At 45.3% G+C, this 13,172-nt stretch overlaps 2 protein-coding genes across 7 annotated transcripts in view; one reads left to right on the top strand and one right to left on the bottom strand.

Moving 5' to 3' along the window:
• Bptf (bromodomain PHD finger transcription factor) overlaps window positions 1–8,219 on the top strand; it is a 106,288-nt gene extending 98,069 nt beyond the window's left edge. For 5 of the 6 annotated variants that reach the window (XM_013347519.2, XM_005350427.3, XM_026780481.1 and 2 more), the window contains 2 exons: window positions 1,189–1,375; window positions 5,551–8,219. In XM_013347519.2, coding sequence (XP_013202973.1) covers window positions 1,189–1,375; window positions 5,551–5,587 — 224 coding nt within the window. In that variant the 3' untranslated portion in view covers window positions 5,588–8,219. The other variant, XM_026780480.1, reaches the window with a different exon arrangement.
• Window positions 8,220–10,496: 2,277 nt separating this feature from the next.
• Window positions 10,497–13,166, bottom strand: C7H17orf58 (chromosome 7 C17orf58 homolog; the record flags this gene model as incomplete). The annotated part of the gene is made up of 3 exons (XM_026781006.1): window positions 10,497–11,427; window positions 12,766–12,957; window positions 13,052–13,166. Coding segments are annotated over 3 exons (498 nt in total), but the record flags the coding sequence as incomplete, so codon positions are not given.
• Between the last annotated feature and the right edge of the window lie 6 nt (window positions 13,167–13,172).

Genomic DNA, 13,172 nt, shown 5'->3' with positions numbered 1-13,172 from the left:
TGTAGACCAGGCTGGTCTCGAACTCACAGAGATCCGCCTGCCTCTGCCTCCCGAGTGCTGGGATTAAAGGCGTGTGCCATCACCGCCTGGCTCCAACTTCAGCTTTTAAAATTATTTTTGTCCTGTGATTTTTGAAGCATTTCTTTCTGTAGCCCATCTTGGCTTTGATCTCCCACTAAGAGCAGTCAGCTCCTCAGGTTCACTTTTAAAGAGCCAGGGTACTTTCCAGTGTCTCCTTCTGCTGTTGTAATGTCAGCTCAGCGTCATATGCATCTGTTCTTAGCCATGCCAAAGAAATGCCGACCTGCAAGTCATTGTTGGGAGAAGTGAAAGCTGCTGTCTGTGTCTAGCTTTTAAGCAATAAAACATCATATTCCTGTCATCTCTAATCCCTTTTTGTTTTGAAATGGGGTCTCACCTGTAGTCCTGGATGCCCTGGAACATGTAATCTTCCTGCCTCAGCCCCCTGGGTGCTGGAATTACTGGTGTGTACCACCATTCCCAGAGGCAATTATATATTTACTAAAAGTTCATAAAGGTGTGTAAAAATGTCTAGATGATGTAGACTAACTTTAAAATGGTAGGCTGCTTTGAGAGCTCAGTGAATCAGTGTGGTGTTACTAAGCTTAATGTAAGATTATAAAACCACTACTGATGGTATTCATAATTCTATATTGTGTTCATACCTCAGGATTTTAATTAACCTTAGTCAATATGCAAAGTTGTTTGTGTTTGTTGTTTTACTATACTATGAAAGATAAAGATAAGCTGGTGGTAACATACCTCTAGGCGGATCTCTCTGAGTTTGAGGCTTGACTGGTCTACAGAGTGAGTACCAGAACAGCCAGGACTACACAGAAACCCTGTATGTAAAGGCAATTTCTGCTGGATGGTAGTGATGCACGCCTTTAATCCCAGCGCTAGGGAAGCAGAGGCAGGTGGATCTCTGAGTTCAAGGGGGCGGGGCAGTTGAATGAAAGTGCTTTCTTAGGAGCAGCCAGGATGGAGTCTTAGAGCCCAAAGCAGAGCCAGTGTTGAGCAGTGTGAGGCACCCTTGCCTATCACAAACTGCCCTCCAGGTCTGGGATTCGGAGTAAACACACATGCTGAGTTCACGAGAGCTGCAGGGCACGGCCGCATTGGGAAAACCTTAAAACTTTGAAAATATTTATGTTTTATGTTTTTAAGACCTTGCCACCATGGAAGAAAGAATACAAAAACGGTATTATGAAAAGCTGACGGAGTTCGTCGCAGATATGACCAAAATTTTTGATAACTGCCGTTACTACAACCCCAGCGACTCCCCCTTCTACCAGTGTGCAGAAGTCCTTGAGTCCTTCTTTGTACAGAAGCTGAAAGGATTCAAGGCTAGCAGGTAAGCGCGGTGCTCAGTGTTCGGATGTAGACCACTTCTTCAAGCTCTGCATTGTCTTAGTGAAGGAAACTTTGTTCCTTCAAATAAAAAAATACTATTCCTATAGGGTCAAGACTACAACATTATGCTAGGCTTGGCAATGCTCAGCTCTAATTCCAGGACTCTGGAGTCAGAGGAGTTGGTGAGTTTGAGTTCAGCGTAGTCTACATAGAGAGTTCAAGGCCAGCCAGGGCTATATAGTAAAACCCTGTCTCAACAAACAATTAAAACAAGATGATGGCATTATGACCTACTCTTCAGGAAGGGAGGAGGTCATTACTGAGAAAGCCCTTCGTCTGTTATGTGATTAAAATGAAGTCACTATGTGAAATGCTGTCCATGGGGGTCTGTCTGCAGGACTGTGGTGAACAGGGAGGGCTCTGCCCCCACCCTTGAGCCACCCAAGGAAAAATCCACAAGAGGGCTTTACACACTTTCCCTGAGTTGTGTGTCCTGTATCTTAGAAATCATCAAATGATGGTTTCTGGGTGTTTTTTCTACATTATACTAGACCCTAGGTTCTCAGAGTTTTTCTTTTCTAGTTTTGTTTGTTTGTTTGTTACTTATTATATATGCAGTGCCCTGCCTGCATGTCCGCCTGCACTCTAGAAGAGGGCACAAGATCTCATCATGAATGGTTGTGAGCCACTAGTGGTTGCTGGGAACTGAACTCAGGGCCTCTGGAAGAGCTGAGCCATCTCCACAGCCCCCCTCAGAATTTTTCTAAACCATAAAAACACTGTAGCAAATTTGCATGAAATTTTGTTACTGTGACCTTCTTGCCCTCTGTCCCGTCTCAAGTTCGTCCTCCTATAGAGCCTTGGTACCTCTCCAGTGCTGACAGCTGTATCACTACTACCACTCTGTGGCCTTAAGATCATCATTCTCCCCGCCACCCACCACTGGATCAGTCACAGACAGAGTCAGCGCTGTGGGCCCCAGGTGAAGCTCAGTGACAGAGCGCTAGCATGCATTCTGGGGTCACTCCCAGGTACACACACAGATGCGGTGTTCTGCCTTGTACTCTCCCTCTGTGGAAGGTCTTGGGGCTGTTTTGTCTTTCTTCTCCTATAGCAAGAGCTGCACATTAGAGTGTTGGAACATGTATAGTTCCAACATGTATAGGAATGTTATAACAGCTTATAGCTGAGTTCACCAAAATCTCATCAATAGTGAGCAGATGGGGAAAAAAAACAGTTCATGAATCCAGTGCAGACCTCATCCGGATTCTTGTAGAGGACTAAGGAGAGGTCCTGGCATACTGCCCGGAGAACCCACATGTGTAAATTCAAACATTTAATAGAAAAACACACAGAAAAGTAACCTAAGGCCCATGCAACTGTGTTGGAAATAGTGCTAGCATCTAGCACATGGAAGTCAGAGAAACTCTTACCAAACTCTGCTGGGCAGACCAGCCTCCATGACAAAGAGTGAACCATCCCCAGAATGTCACAGGGAATGCTGAAAAATTCATTCTTCATCTAAAGTGAGAATTACAAGTTGGAGACCTAGCAAGTTCCTGTCTCAAATAGCAGAGAAGTAACTGCCCATCAGGTGATACCCTTGAAGATTAGCAGACACCCAAGAACAGCCAGACGTGCAGGAAAAGCCTGCATTAGTGAAGCAAAAGTCCACAGTGGAGAAGAAAAATATAGTCCAGAATGAACAACAACTTTTTCCAAACAGAACACACCTCTGTGTCAAGCACGCTGCACTTTGATCCTAGAAAACAGGTTATTGGGAGTAAGCAAACCTAAGAGAGTAAAATTAGGCAGACAAAATTGTAAGTGCTGAAAGCTCATGTCAGGAGAATTATGAAATAAGAATGTTGCTGTGCCTGAAACTCAGTGAGAAGTCTAGACAGAGGAGACTGCTAGCTAGTATGCCAGGGCGGAGGACAGGTGGAAGAGCGCAGGAAAGCTTCTGAATGCCAGAGCGGGCAGGAAGGGGCGGTGAAATCCCAGCTCCTCAGGAAATGTGGTCAGTTTGCATGTGTCCAGATGGGTTGGTGGGACATAGTGAAAGCAGGACCCTTGTTAATGGTGTGTGTCCCGGGTTACTACTGCCAGGTGTGTGCTCTAGCAGAGATAAACACACAAGGAACAAGATCTAGCCAGGCAGTGGTGGCGCATGCCTTCAATCCCAGCACTCGGAGGCAGAGAAAGAGGCAGGTGGATCTGAGTTCGAGTCCAGCCCGATATATAGAGTGAGTTCCAGGATAGCCAGAGCCACACAGAGAAACCCTCTCTTGAAAAATCAAAAGAGAGAGAGAAAGAGAAAGGACCTTTAGTGCCTGGCATGGTGACTCCCACCTTGGTGGCACATGTCTTTAATCTCAGCAGCTACGTAGAGTGAGACCCTGTCTCAAAAAGCAAAGGGGGAAAAAAAAAACAGGCATTGAATCCAAGAAACAAGAGATCCCAGCAACCAACCAAGAATGCCTGGAGCCTACAGTGAGATTTTTATGGCCAGTATGTGTTGACAAGTGTTCAGATCAGTAGACCACAATGAAATATGCCTGAGACAGGAATGTCTAGGGAGAGCAAAGGGTCTGGACATGAGATAGACAACTAGTTCAAATCCAGAAAGCTTAACACTAAACTTAAACAAGGCGGGGGGTGGGGGGGGCAGAAAATGCTCTCAGAAACGTCTAGGTGCTGCAGAGAAAGCTCCAGAGTCCCAGGGGCTTCTCTGTCTCATATCAGCCTAAGGAGGTATTATTGGAAGATAGAATGGGCTTGAAGAGCGAGGTGGGAGAGTTGCTAGGTGAGCACACTTCTCATTTGCCAAAGCAAATAAGTTGGAAGGGATGAGAAGTGCAGCTACCAAATGGAGGATGCCTTTAATCCCAGCAGAGCAGAGGGGAGGGTGAAGGAGGAGGAAAGGCCTTGTAGCAAAACAAAAGGATTTGAAGAAGATAGAAAGAGGCTTAGCAACCTACTAGGTGTGGTTTGTGTGTGTGTTATCAAACCCAGGGTTTCATTGAGTACACATGGTAAAACTGACTTGCACCCTCAGGTCTAAGAGACCACTATGACATCTTGCCACCAAGTTGCTTCTTTGGCTTTCTGTATAGTGAAGTATTGGTGGGCACTTAAGAACACCAGAACTGAATTTAGAAGTTGCCTCAATTCTGTCCGAGAGCATTCACCATAAAGAGTTGGGCAGAGGCAGCGCTGTTGCATTGCCGCTCTCTCCTCTCCGGGCTGCTGTTCGCCTGGTTTAAGGCAGGTGCAGGGCAGGCGATCCTTAAGCCCTCTTCTGCTTTTGCTGTTCCCCTGGCCAAACCCTCTGTTTTTAATTTGTGATCTCCCAAGATTGTGTGCACATTATTCTCATTTCTTTGTTCTGGTTCATTTATACCATCCATGTTCTTTCTTTTCTTACAGATTGTGATATCTTTAGTGTGAATTTTTTAACTGGAATCAGAACTGGATGTTGGGGTCACTGTTTATTGTACCACGTGATTGCCTAATTTGAAATTCCCTTCCCAAAAGTTGAAACTAGTTAATATAATTTTTTAATGTTAAATACAGATGTGTAGATACGTAAAAACTTTATTCTGGCAGCCATGTTGGACAACGTGTTTAAAGAATTGTGACTGCTCGGGATGCTGTACTCACCTGCTATTGCAGTCTGGAACGCTGTGAGTTAGTCCTGCTTCCTGTACAGTAACGTGGTTCCTAGCAGACATTGTGAATGAAACTGTGAAAAGTGGAGGACTTTGTGGACTTGAGTTGGAAAATGTGATATTAATATTGCTACTTGTCTAATACAACCTTTCATTTCCTGCGTCATTGTAAATAGACAGGCACACACACCTTTTACTGCAGTGATGCTCTGTAAATGTCTCTGTCCCATTTGTTAAAAATGGTGTAATCTTAATAAACAATATATATTCACTTATATATATATTTTTAAACTGACTTTTTCCAGTGAGCTACCATGTTTACTGTACAGTGAAAAGTTTTATTACTATAGCTTACAGATTTCTAAATTGTCAGCTTTCTCAGCTTTGCTTGCCAAGGATTAGTGGAAGAGCATGGCTGCTCCCCAGGCCACCTTGGCCTCCACATCAAGTGTCACTGTCTCAGAAACCAAGGGTGCTTAATTGTCCCCTTTTCTGTATTCTGTAGGTCTCATAACAACAAGCTGCAATCTACAGCTCCTTAAGCTCAGCGTGTCACCTAAGCGAGACACAGTCTGGTGGTCTGCACTGTTTAAATTAAAGCGCCAGATGCTTTCGGTCAGGCTGTTCCGACAGGACTGACCATGACTCGTTCCTGTTGGTCACAACAGTCCAGTTGTATTCTTGGCCAGTTTTGTCCAACGGACAAAGAAAAAGCAGAGTCAACGGCACCGTTGTCTTGTGGGAGCAGAGGGCTTTACTGTTGTGCAGAAGCAGGAAACTTTTGTTTATTGAAAAAAAAAGAAAAAGCAAGAAAAAAAAGATACTATGGGGTCAAGTGTAACTCCGTGGAAATGCCACGTCTGCTCTTCAGTGAAGAAGCTGTTTAGAGTCTCACAGAAAACTTTTTGACTGTATTTATTTATTGTTGCAAAAAAAAAAAAAAGACGCTTTTTTATTGCTCCCTCGTGTGTCAGCTAATTATTTTTTCTTATAAAAATCCAGCCCTGGTTCGTGTATCATCCTATCTTATCATGATTCCTGTAGGTGACGTACAAGGCGACCTCTAGATGTCTTTTCTTTCTATGAAAGGAGCTGCTAATGTACACATGTGCACACAACTGGGAATCAACAATGAGTTTATTGTTCACGGTAGACACAGATGAAGCTTGCAAAAAGGCTGGGATAAGTAAGTGGTCCTGGACTACAGACTTCGTTGCCTTGAATACACCAGTACAAACTGTCATTCACTCTGCACCAGGCTAAGTGAGCAAAATCTATTTGAAGGTATCTTGTTTGTAAACATTTGTCAGATTCTAATTTTTTTCTTTTTGTATTAAAATTCAACTATGGATGTATATGAATCGAAATAAATGGAGATAATTTTTCTCCCACAGATGGAGGTCTCTTTGAATGTGCGCTAATGATTACTTGTAAGCCCTTGTGGGGAGAGGGAGAGCCACCAGAAATCCCAGGCAGTTTCTCCAGTAGAGCAGAAGCCCTTCTCTTCATAACTCCCCACGCTTTGTCATCACATCAGAGAAAATCTCTAGTGTGTCAGTTGGTCATCCCTCTAAGAACAGGAACGTGACACAGTACAAGCCAACTTCATCCCCACCTTCTGTGATCCTAGGCAGCTCCCTGTCTGTGGGGTGAAGGTTGTGTAGATGACCTTGGCTGGGCTCCTTTGGGAAGGGTGCAGGCAGCAGACCGGTGTGTTCTGTGTGTGCCTCCTGCCAGCGCCCTCTCCTTCCCTCGTGCTGCTCACCATGTCATGAAATCAGCGGAGCTGGGCTGTGCAGCTTTGCAGGTGTTCTAGACTTTGCACTAGTCCATATTAGCCTTGTCCTGCTGAGTTCTAGAATCTACCTAGTTTTTTTTTTTTTTTTAAAGTCTTCTCTGTTTGGTGTTGCCCTGCTATGCAAAGCCTTCCCCAGCCCTTAGTTTCTCAAAAGGAAACTGTGGCAGCAGTTGGCAATTCTTTCTCCTTACAGGCTCAGGTGTACAGGTTCGGGGTTCACATGCTCTGTGGAAGCCCACTCCCTCTGTACATAAAGATGTCGCTTTGGCCTATGCTTACAGCTAAAGCAACTAAATGCTCAATGTGGTAACAGTTTTTGCTTAAACTATTAGGTGGAAGTAGTTAAATACAGGCTATTTTATCCTTTTAGTTTTCAAACAGAAAATGTTCCATGTTGTAAGCACTGTGCTGATGCAAGAATTTTTCATGAGATAAAGAGATTCTGCATCTAGTCACATCACAGTACTCCTGTCCCATCCAGTCACACATCTAGGTATAAATGGGCTCAATCACTTATGCTTGTTGCCCCAAGAGCTTTCCTACCTGTAGGCAATAGATTGCTATGTTTTTACAGATTGTAGCAAATTCTAAATAATTCTTTTTGTACGTAATAGGACATTTCATCCTAAAAAAATAAAGTAATGTTTTTGACATTGGATTCTGTGCAGTTTCTAATGAAACAATGGTTGGTTGGTTTGTTGTTTGATATATTTTCTGTAGCTGTTGGCATTGCCAAGTTGTACAGAAGGGGGGTGGGTTGTGAATTTCTGAGACCGGGAAGATGTTAATTTCATATTGTGTACTTAATGGTATAAAGACTTTTGCAATTTCTATCACCATATAAAGACATTTTATAATTTTATCAGACTATAGAGCTTTAGTCTTTCAAAAGGAATTTTTGAAAAAATCGTACATTCTTATTTCAAAAGCTGCTTTTCTACGAATCTGATTTGAGGAACTTCTGCTACTGAATAAAACGTTAAGCTGTTGGCTTGGGCAGCCAGAATGCTCTGATGTGCATTGGTGATGTTAGGACATTCTGCCTGGGCTTCGCACCTATAACCTGTATGTTCTTGGCTTTGATAGATTTCTCTGGCTAAAAGTATTTTTAGCATTTCCTGTGCTTCATCTCCAAATTCACAATTTGAGACCATTTCATAAGAGATATTTTCATAATGTCTGCAAGGCTTTTTTTCTCCTGTGCAAATTCTTCAGGGTTTGTATTTAGCTGTCGTACAGTAAGGTCAGCCAAATTGTGATGGTTTGGAGATGTCTCTACAGTCAGAGTGGCCTGGAGTGCTGTGTAGGAGCCCTGACGATGTGTTGCCGTTTGTAGCCTCCTCCTAAGATCTGCAAATAAAACTTCTTGCCCTGTCTCTGTCCGTTTGTGTCACACTGTAAGAGCCAAACCTGGTGGTTGCACACTCAGATCGACAACATTCACTGTGTGTGTGTGTGTGTGTGTGTGTGTGTGTGTGTGTGTGTGTGTGTGTGTGTGGTGGAGGTGTGTGTGTAAGTTTATTTTATCTCTCCGGCCCCTGGGATTCACTCTCATCCCAGCAGAGGCAGATTCCAGCAGGGTCTTGAACTTGGAAGTATTCTCTCCTGAGCAAAGTACTGGCTGATAGGTCCATGGAGAGCAGGGACAAAAATGCTGGGGGGGGGGGGGGGCGTAAAGCCATCTGGTGTCGTTTGAGGAAGACATTTCTGAGACTAGGATACCCCTTGATCCAGCCAAATTTCACCTAGCAAAATACTGTCTTTTCAGACTGGAAGAGACCACACAGCAGCCGAGAGTGCCTTGCCAGCTGCAGGCAAGTGGGCTTGCACATGCCTCCCCTTGGTTACCTTAAATGAGTTCAGAAGAGAACTGCACGATGCCATGTGATAGTTAAAACTTAGTATCACACACACCAAAAGGCAGGAAGGGGAGGGAGACTGTGTCCTTCCCCCCTCCATGAATCCTTGAAGTAACAGCTTAATTTGAAAGACAGACACTATTGAATTAGTCTTTTTTTTTTTGTTTATTGTTTTTTGTTTTGTTTTGTTTTTCGAGACAGGGTTTCTCTGTGGCTTTGGAGCCTGTCCTGGAACTAGCTCTGTAGACCAGGCTGGTCTCGAACTCACAGAGATCCGCCTGCCTCTGCCTCCCGAGTGCTGGGATTAAAGGCGTGCGCCACCACCGCCCGGCTGAATTAGTCTCGAAGACAACTGAGTTCTTTATTGCTGAGGGATATAAACACAATGGCCCTTTAATCTTTAGAGCAGGGACCCATGAACTGGGGGTGGGGGTGGTGGAATCTATCAATGGGACAAAAGGATTATTATCAATGAGACAACAATGATTTGCTCATTAAATTTTTCTATAAAATTAGAAATTGCAATCAAGGTCCTGTGTGAATGTTAAAAAAGTGACTCTTCAACCTTTTTGCTAGCCTGGGATCTCCAGGGTTCCTTTCCACCTCCTTTCCCAGTCTCCAGCCCTATCACTGACCGCAGCTGAGCCTTGCTAGCCTTGCCGACCCAGCTTTGAGTGACGGCTTTCGTTCCTATTCAGGCAGCCTCTACAAGCGGCTTGCATTTGTGCAGTAACCTGACCTCCAAGTCCACTGAACCTTGGAGTCTGACATTGGCGTTTGTATGTGGCGTTTGTGGTGTGAGCGCAGGTGCCCAAGCAGGCCAGCAGAGGGCGCAAGATGCCCTAGCGCCAGAGGTGCAGGGAATTGAGAGCCACTTGATAGCAATGCTGGGAGCTGGGCTCCAGTCCTCTGAGGATCTGTGCAATCTCAAGCTCCCACTGCCTCTTTCTGGGACAGAGCCTCCTGTAGCCCAGGCTGGCATTACAGGCTTATTCTACCATACTTAGCATTCAAAAACAAAACAGATTTTAATGAATTTAGACACGTCTCATCTTTGGAAATTTCTCTAAAAGACCTTTAGCTGGAAGTTTGTAATAGAGTTAGTTGCAAGGAGCCTGCAATGCCCTTTGTCCCGTGACCTAAAGTATAGGGCTAATCTGGCCTCCAGCAGCTCCAGCCAAGGCCACATGTGAAACAACAACAACAAAAGAAGTCCCTTAGTAATACTTTGCCACGAAGTAGAACCTCTCAGCTTTATTTTAGTAATGTTTCCCTTGTTACCATAGCTGCACATGACTGTTTTCTTTCCCTCAACAGGTCATCCTGGCTGTCCTGGAACTCACTCTGTAGACCAGGCTGGCCTCAGACTCACAGACGTCACCTGCCTCTGCTTCTCTGGTGCTGAGATTAAAGGCGTGCACCACCTCCCCAAGCATTATGTTCTTTTTTGGGACCAGGTTTCATGTAGCTTTTGAGCCTGTCTGACCTCGAACTCACAGAGATCTGCCTGTCTCTGCCTCCCGAGTGCTGGGACCACTGCCCAGCGATTCGTGCATTCTTGGCGTTTATTCTGAGATTAACTGAAATACAGCCTGGTCATCTGAAAGGAGAAACAGTATAGTATGTCCTTGTGGACTCGCATATAAAGTGATTTACTCAAGCAAACAAACAAATGGCTCCTACACTGGCCTTTGAACTGTCAGTAGTGAGCACTGCTTCCAGGGTTTGGGAAGGCTTTTTCTCAATGTTTAGGATCACTGAGGGGGAAAAAAAGCCAGGTGCATCCAAGATCTGATTTCAAGGCGAGATTTACTGCTTGACAAACACAATGGTGATACTGGGTCTTAACAGAAAAATGACATCAGATACACCAGAAAACATGCTGGAATAGAAGCCAGTTTGACACAAAACAGGCTATTGGGAGCAAGGAGGCATGACAGTACACTGGGGTACTTCAAGAACACACTTTGAATGATGTTTTGCCTGAATTGACCCTTGAGATGTAAAATTTTCATACTTGGCCTGGGCTCTGACCTTGGTGTCGCCTCTGACACTTCATATGTAAATGAATTCTGATGGGGATGTTTACTCTCATGTGGAATTCAAAACTCAATGCTTTAAATACGAAATCTGGCTTGACACATGATAGATACTATTCAAAGCTGTATATTTAAATTAAAGAAATGTTTGTGAACTATTTCTATTGGGGAAAATGTATTAAATTAAAATAACTTAAAAACAACACGAAGTGGTGTGATCTGTTGACCTGGCAGGTCAAGTCAGGTCTGAGCTGTGTGTGTCACTGTCTGTCTGTCACTGCTGTAACTTTACCACTGTGCTGGGGAGCATAGCTTGTCAGCATTTTGTCAATAAAGTGACAGCTTCAGAGTTAAGCTGCACACGTAGTTCTTAAGGTAGCTTAGCTGTGGGCCCAGTTTCAAGTAGCAGAACCCCCACTATGTGCAGACCGACCTTCCGTCTTACTGCCGAGTTCAAGGCTCTTGGGATGGCACAGGTGTCGAGAGTTGATCTGTTCAAATGCACCGAGCGTGGCTGGCATCTCGAACTTGCCACTCCCGTTTTCGGTTAAATCTTTTGACATAGCTGCTGCTACCCCTGAGCAGTCCGTCTCCTGGACGCAGGCGCCCTCTCAGGACCTGGAGCAGAGCACCAGGGAGCTGCCGTCTCTTATGGTAGATGTGGCCCATCACAATATACCGGCTTCCTGAACAAAAGAACCCGAGGAGAAATGAGGTCATTTAAATGCCAAGAAACGGTGAAATCTGAGCTTGATTCTTTTTTAATTTATTTTTATTTTATGTTCATTGGCGTTTTGTCTGCAGGTGTGTGTCTGTTGTGACAGGTCCCCTGGAACTGAAGTTACAGACAGGTATGAGCTGCCATGTGGGTGCTGGGAATTGAACCCAGGTCCTCTAGAAGAGCAGTGAATGTTCTTAACCACTGAGCTATCTCTCCAGCCCCTGAGCTTAACTCTATGCATATGGCAACTTATCTAACCTATAGGCCACAAGTGGAAAATCTATAGAAAAGATAACCTGCAGACAGCCAACATTACAAGAAGAAAGCCCAGAACATCTCTAGGAAGAAATGAAGAAGAGGTATTCCCCAACACTGCCACCAACCCCAAAAAGGCCTCTCTCAACTCAGTGCTGTGCAGTAGACCCCCTTAGTCACTTTTGAAAATGGTGTTTTGTCAGGAATGTATGTGTTAACCTATCAGTGTTTGGGACGTTTTGGGTTTTTTTGTTTTGGTTTGTTCCCAATTGATTTTTCAAGGTAGTGTTTATCTGTGTAGTCTTGGCTGTCCTGGTACCAAGCTGGCTTCGAACTTTTGTAGATTCACTTGCCTCTGCCTCCCGAGTGCTGAGACTCAAGGCATGCACTACCATGCCCACCATTTATTGTTTTTCGGTGGGGTTTTTCCCTTCCTTTTGGAGAGTTATAGTAGCCGAAGCTGGCTTTAAACTCTATATATGTGGGATGACCTTGAAGTTCTGAGCCTCTTGCCTCCAAATCCCTCCTGGGTGCTAGAGATGCAGGTGTACACTACCAATACTGGCCTGTTTTGTGCCAATCGCTCTTCTCATATTTATGGAGAGCTGAAATGTGCTGTAATCTAAATTCTGTTGGTTACACTACTGTCCCACAAAGCTGGGATTGAGCCCCGCCAGTAACCCAGCATGTATTGAAGCAGGAGGATTGTCATGAGTTTGAGGCCAGCCTGGGCTCCATATCCACAGGCTGTCTTAGACAATCTTGCCTGGCATGTGTGAGGCCCTACTCAATTCCTAGTCTTTGCGGGGGAGGGCGCTTAGAGGGAGTGGTGGCCAAGAGAAGCGGCGCTGCAGCATTTAGGTCCCCAACAGCAGTACAAAGGACACCTTTAATCCCAGCATTGGAAGGGGGACAGAGGCAGGGGGACCTCCAGGCCAGCCTAGTCTACAAAGTGAGTTCCAGGACGGACAGGGCTACAGAGAAACCCTGTCTCGAAAAACTAAATAAAGGACATGTATGAGCTAGTCTTTTGGGTCAGTTTCGATACCAGGCTTAAATTCTGGACACGGCTTATGGCAATTGGAAGAGTCCAGGGCTAGTATGTGCACGCGGAAGAAAAAGCCGTCGGGAGTGATGTAGAGGCGGCTCAACTTGTACAGCCCATCGGGGTCCACCAGTAGAGTCACCAGCCGCAGGCCCGCGCCCAGCACGTCCACGTCGTGCACGATTCCATTCACGGCTACTTTGGGGAAACGGGATTTGGAGAAAAGCATTACAACTAGCGCCAGGGTGGGGAGGGGCACTCGGGTTCCCGGCAGGGTGGGTGCGCTCACCAAACTCGCTGGTGCAGAAGGCCTCGTGCTCGTCCGCGTCCGCGCTGCAAGCGCGCGCGCAGGACTGGGTCTCCAGCTCGGCGTCCCCGGGCGGCAGCGCCTGCGGGGTCCCGGAGGGCTG

Source organism: Microtus ochrogaster, chromosome 7, assembly GCF_000317375.1.
Source record: "Microtus ochrogaster isolate Prairie Vole_2 chromosome 7, MicOch1.0, whole genome shotgun sequence".
NCBI lineage: Eukaryota > Metazoa > Chordata > Mammalia > Rodentia > Cricetidae > Microtus > Microtus ochrogaster.
This window is presented reverse-complemented; position numbering and strand designations above follow the sequence as displayed.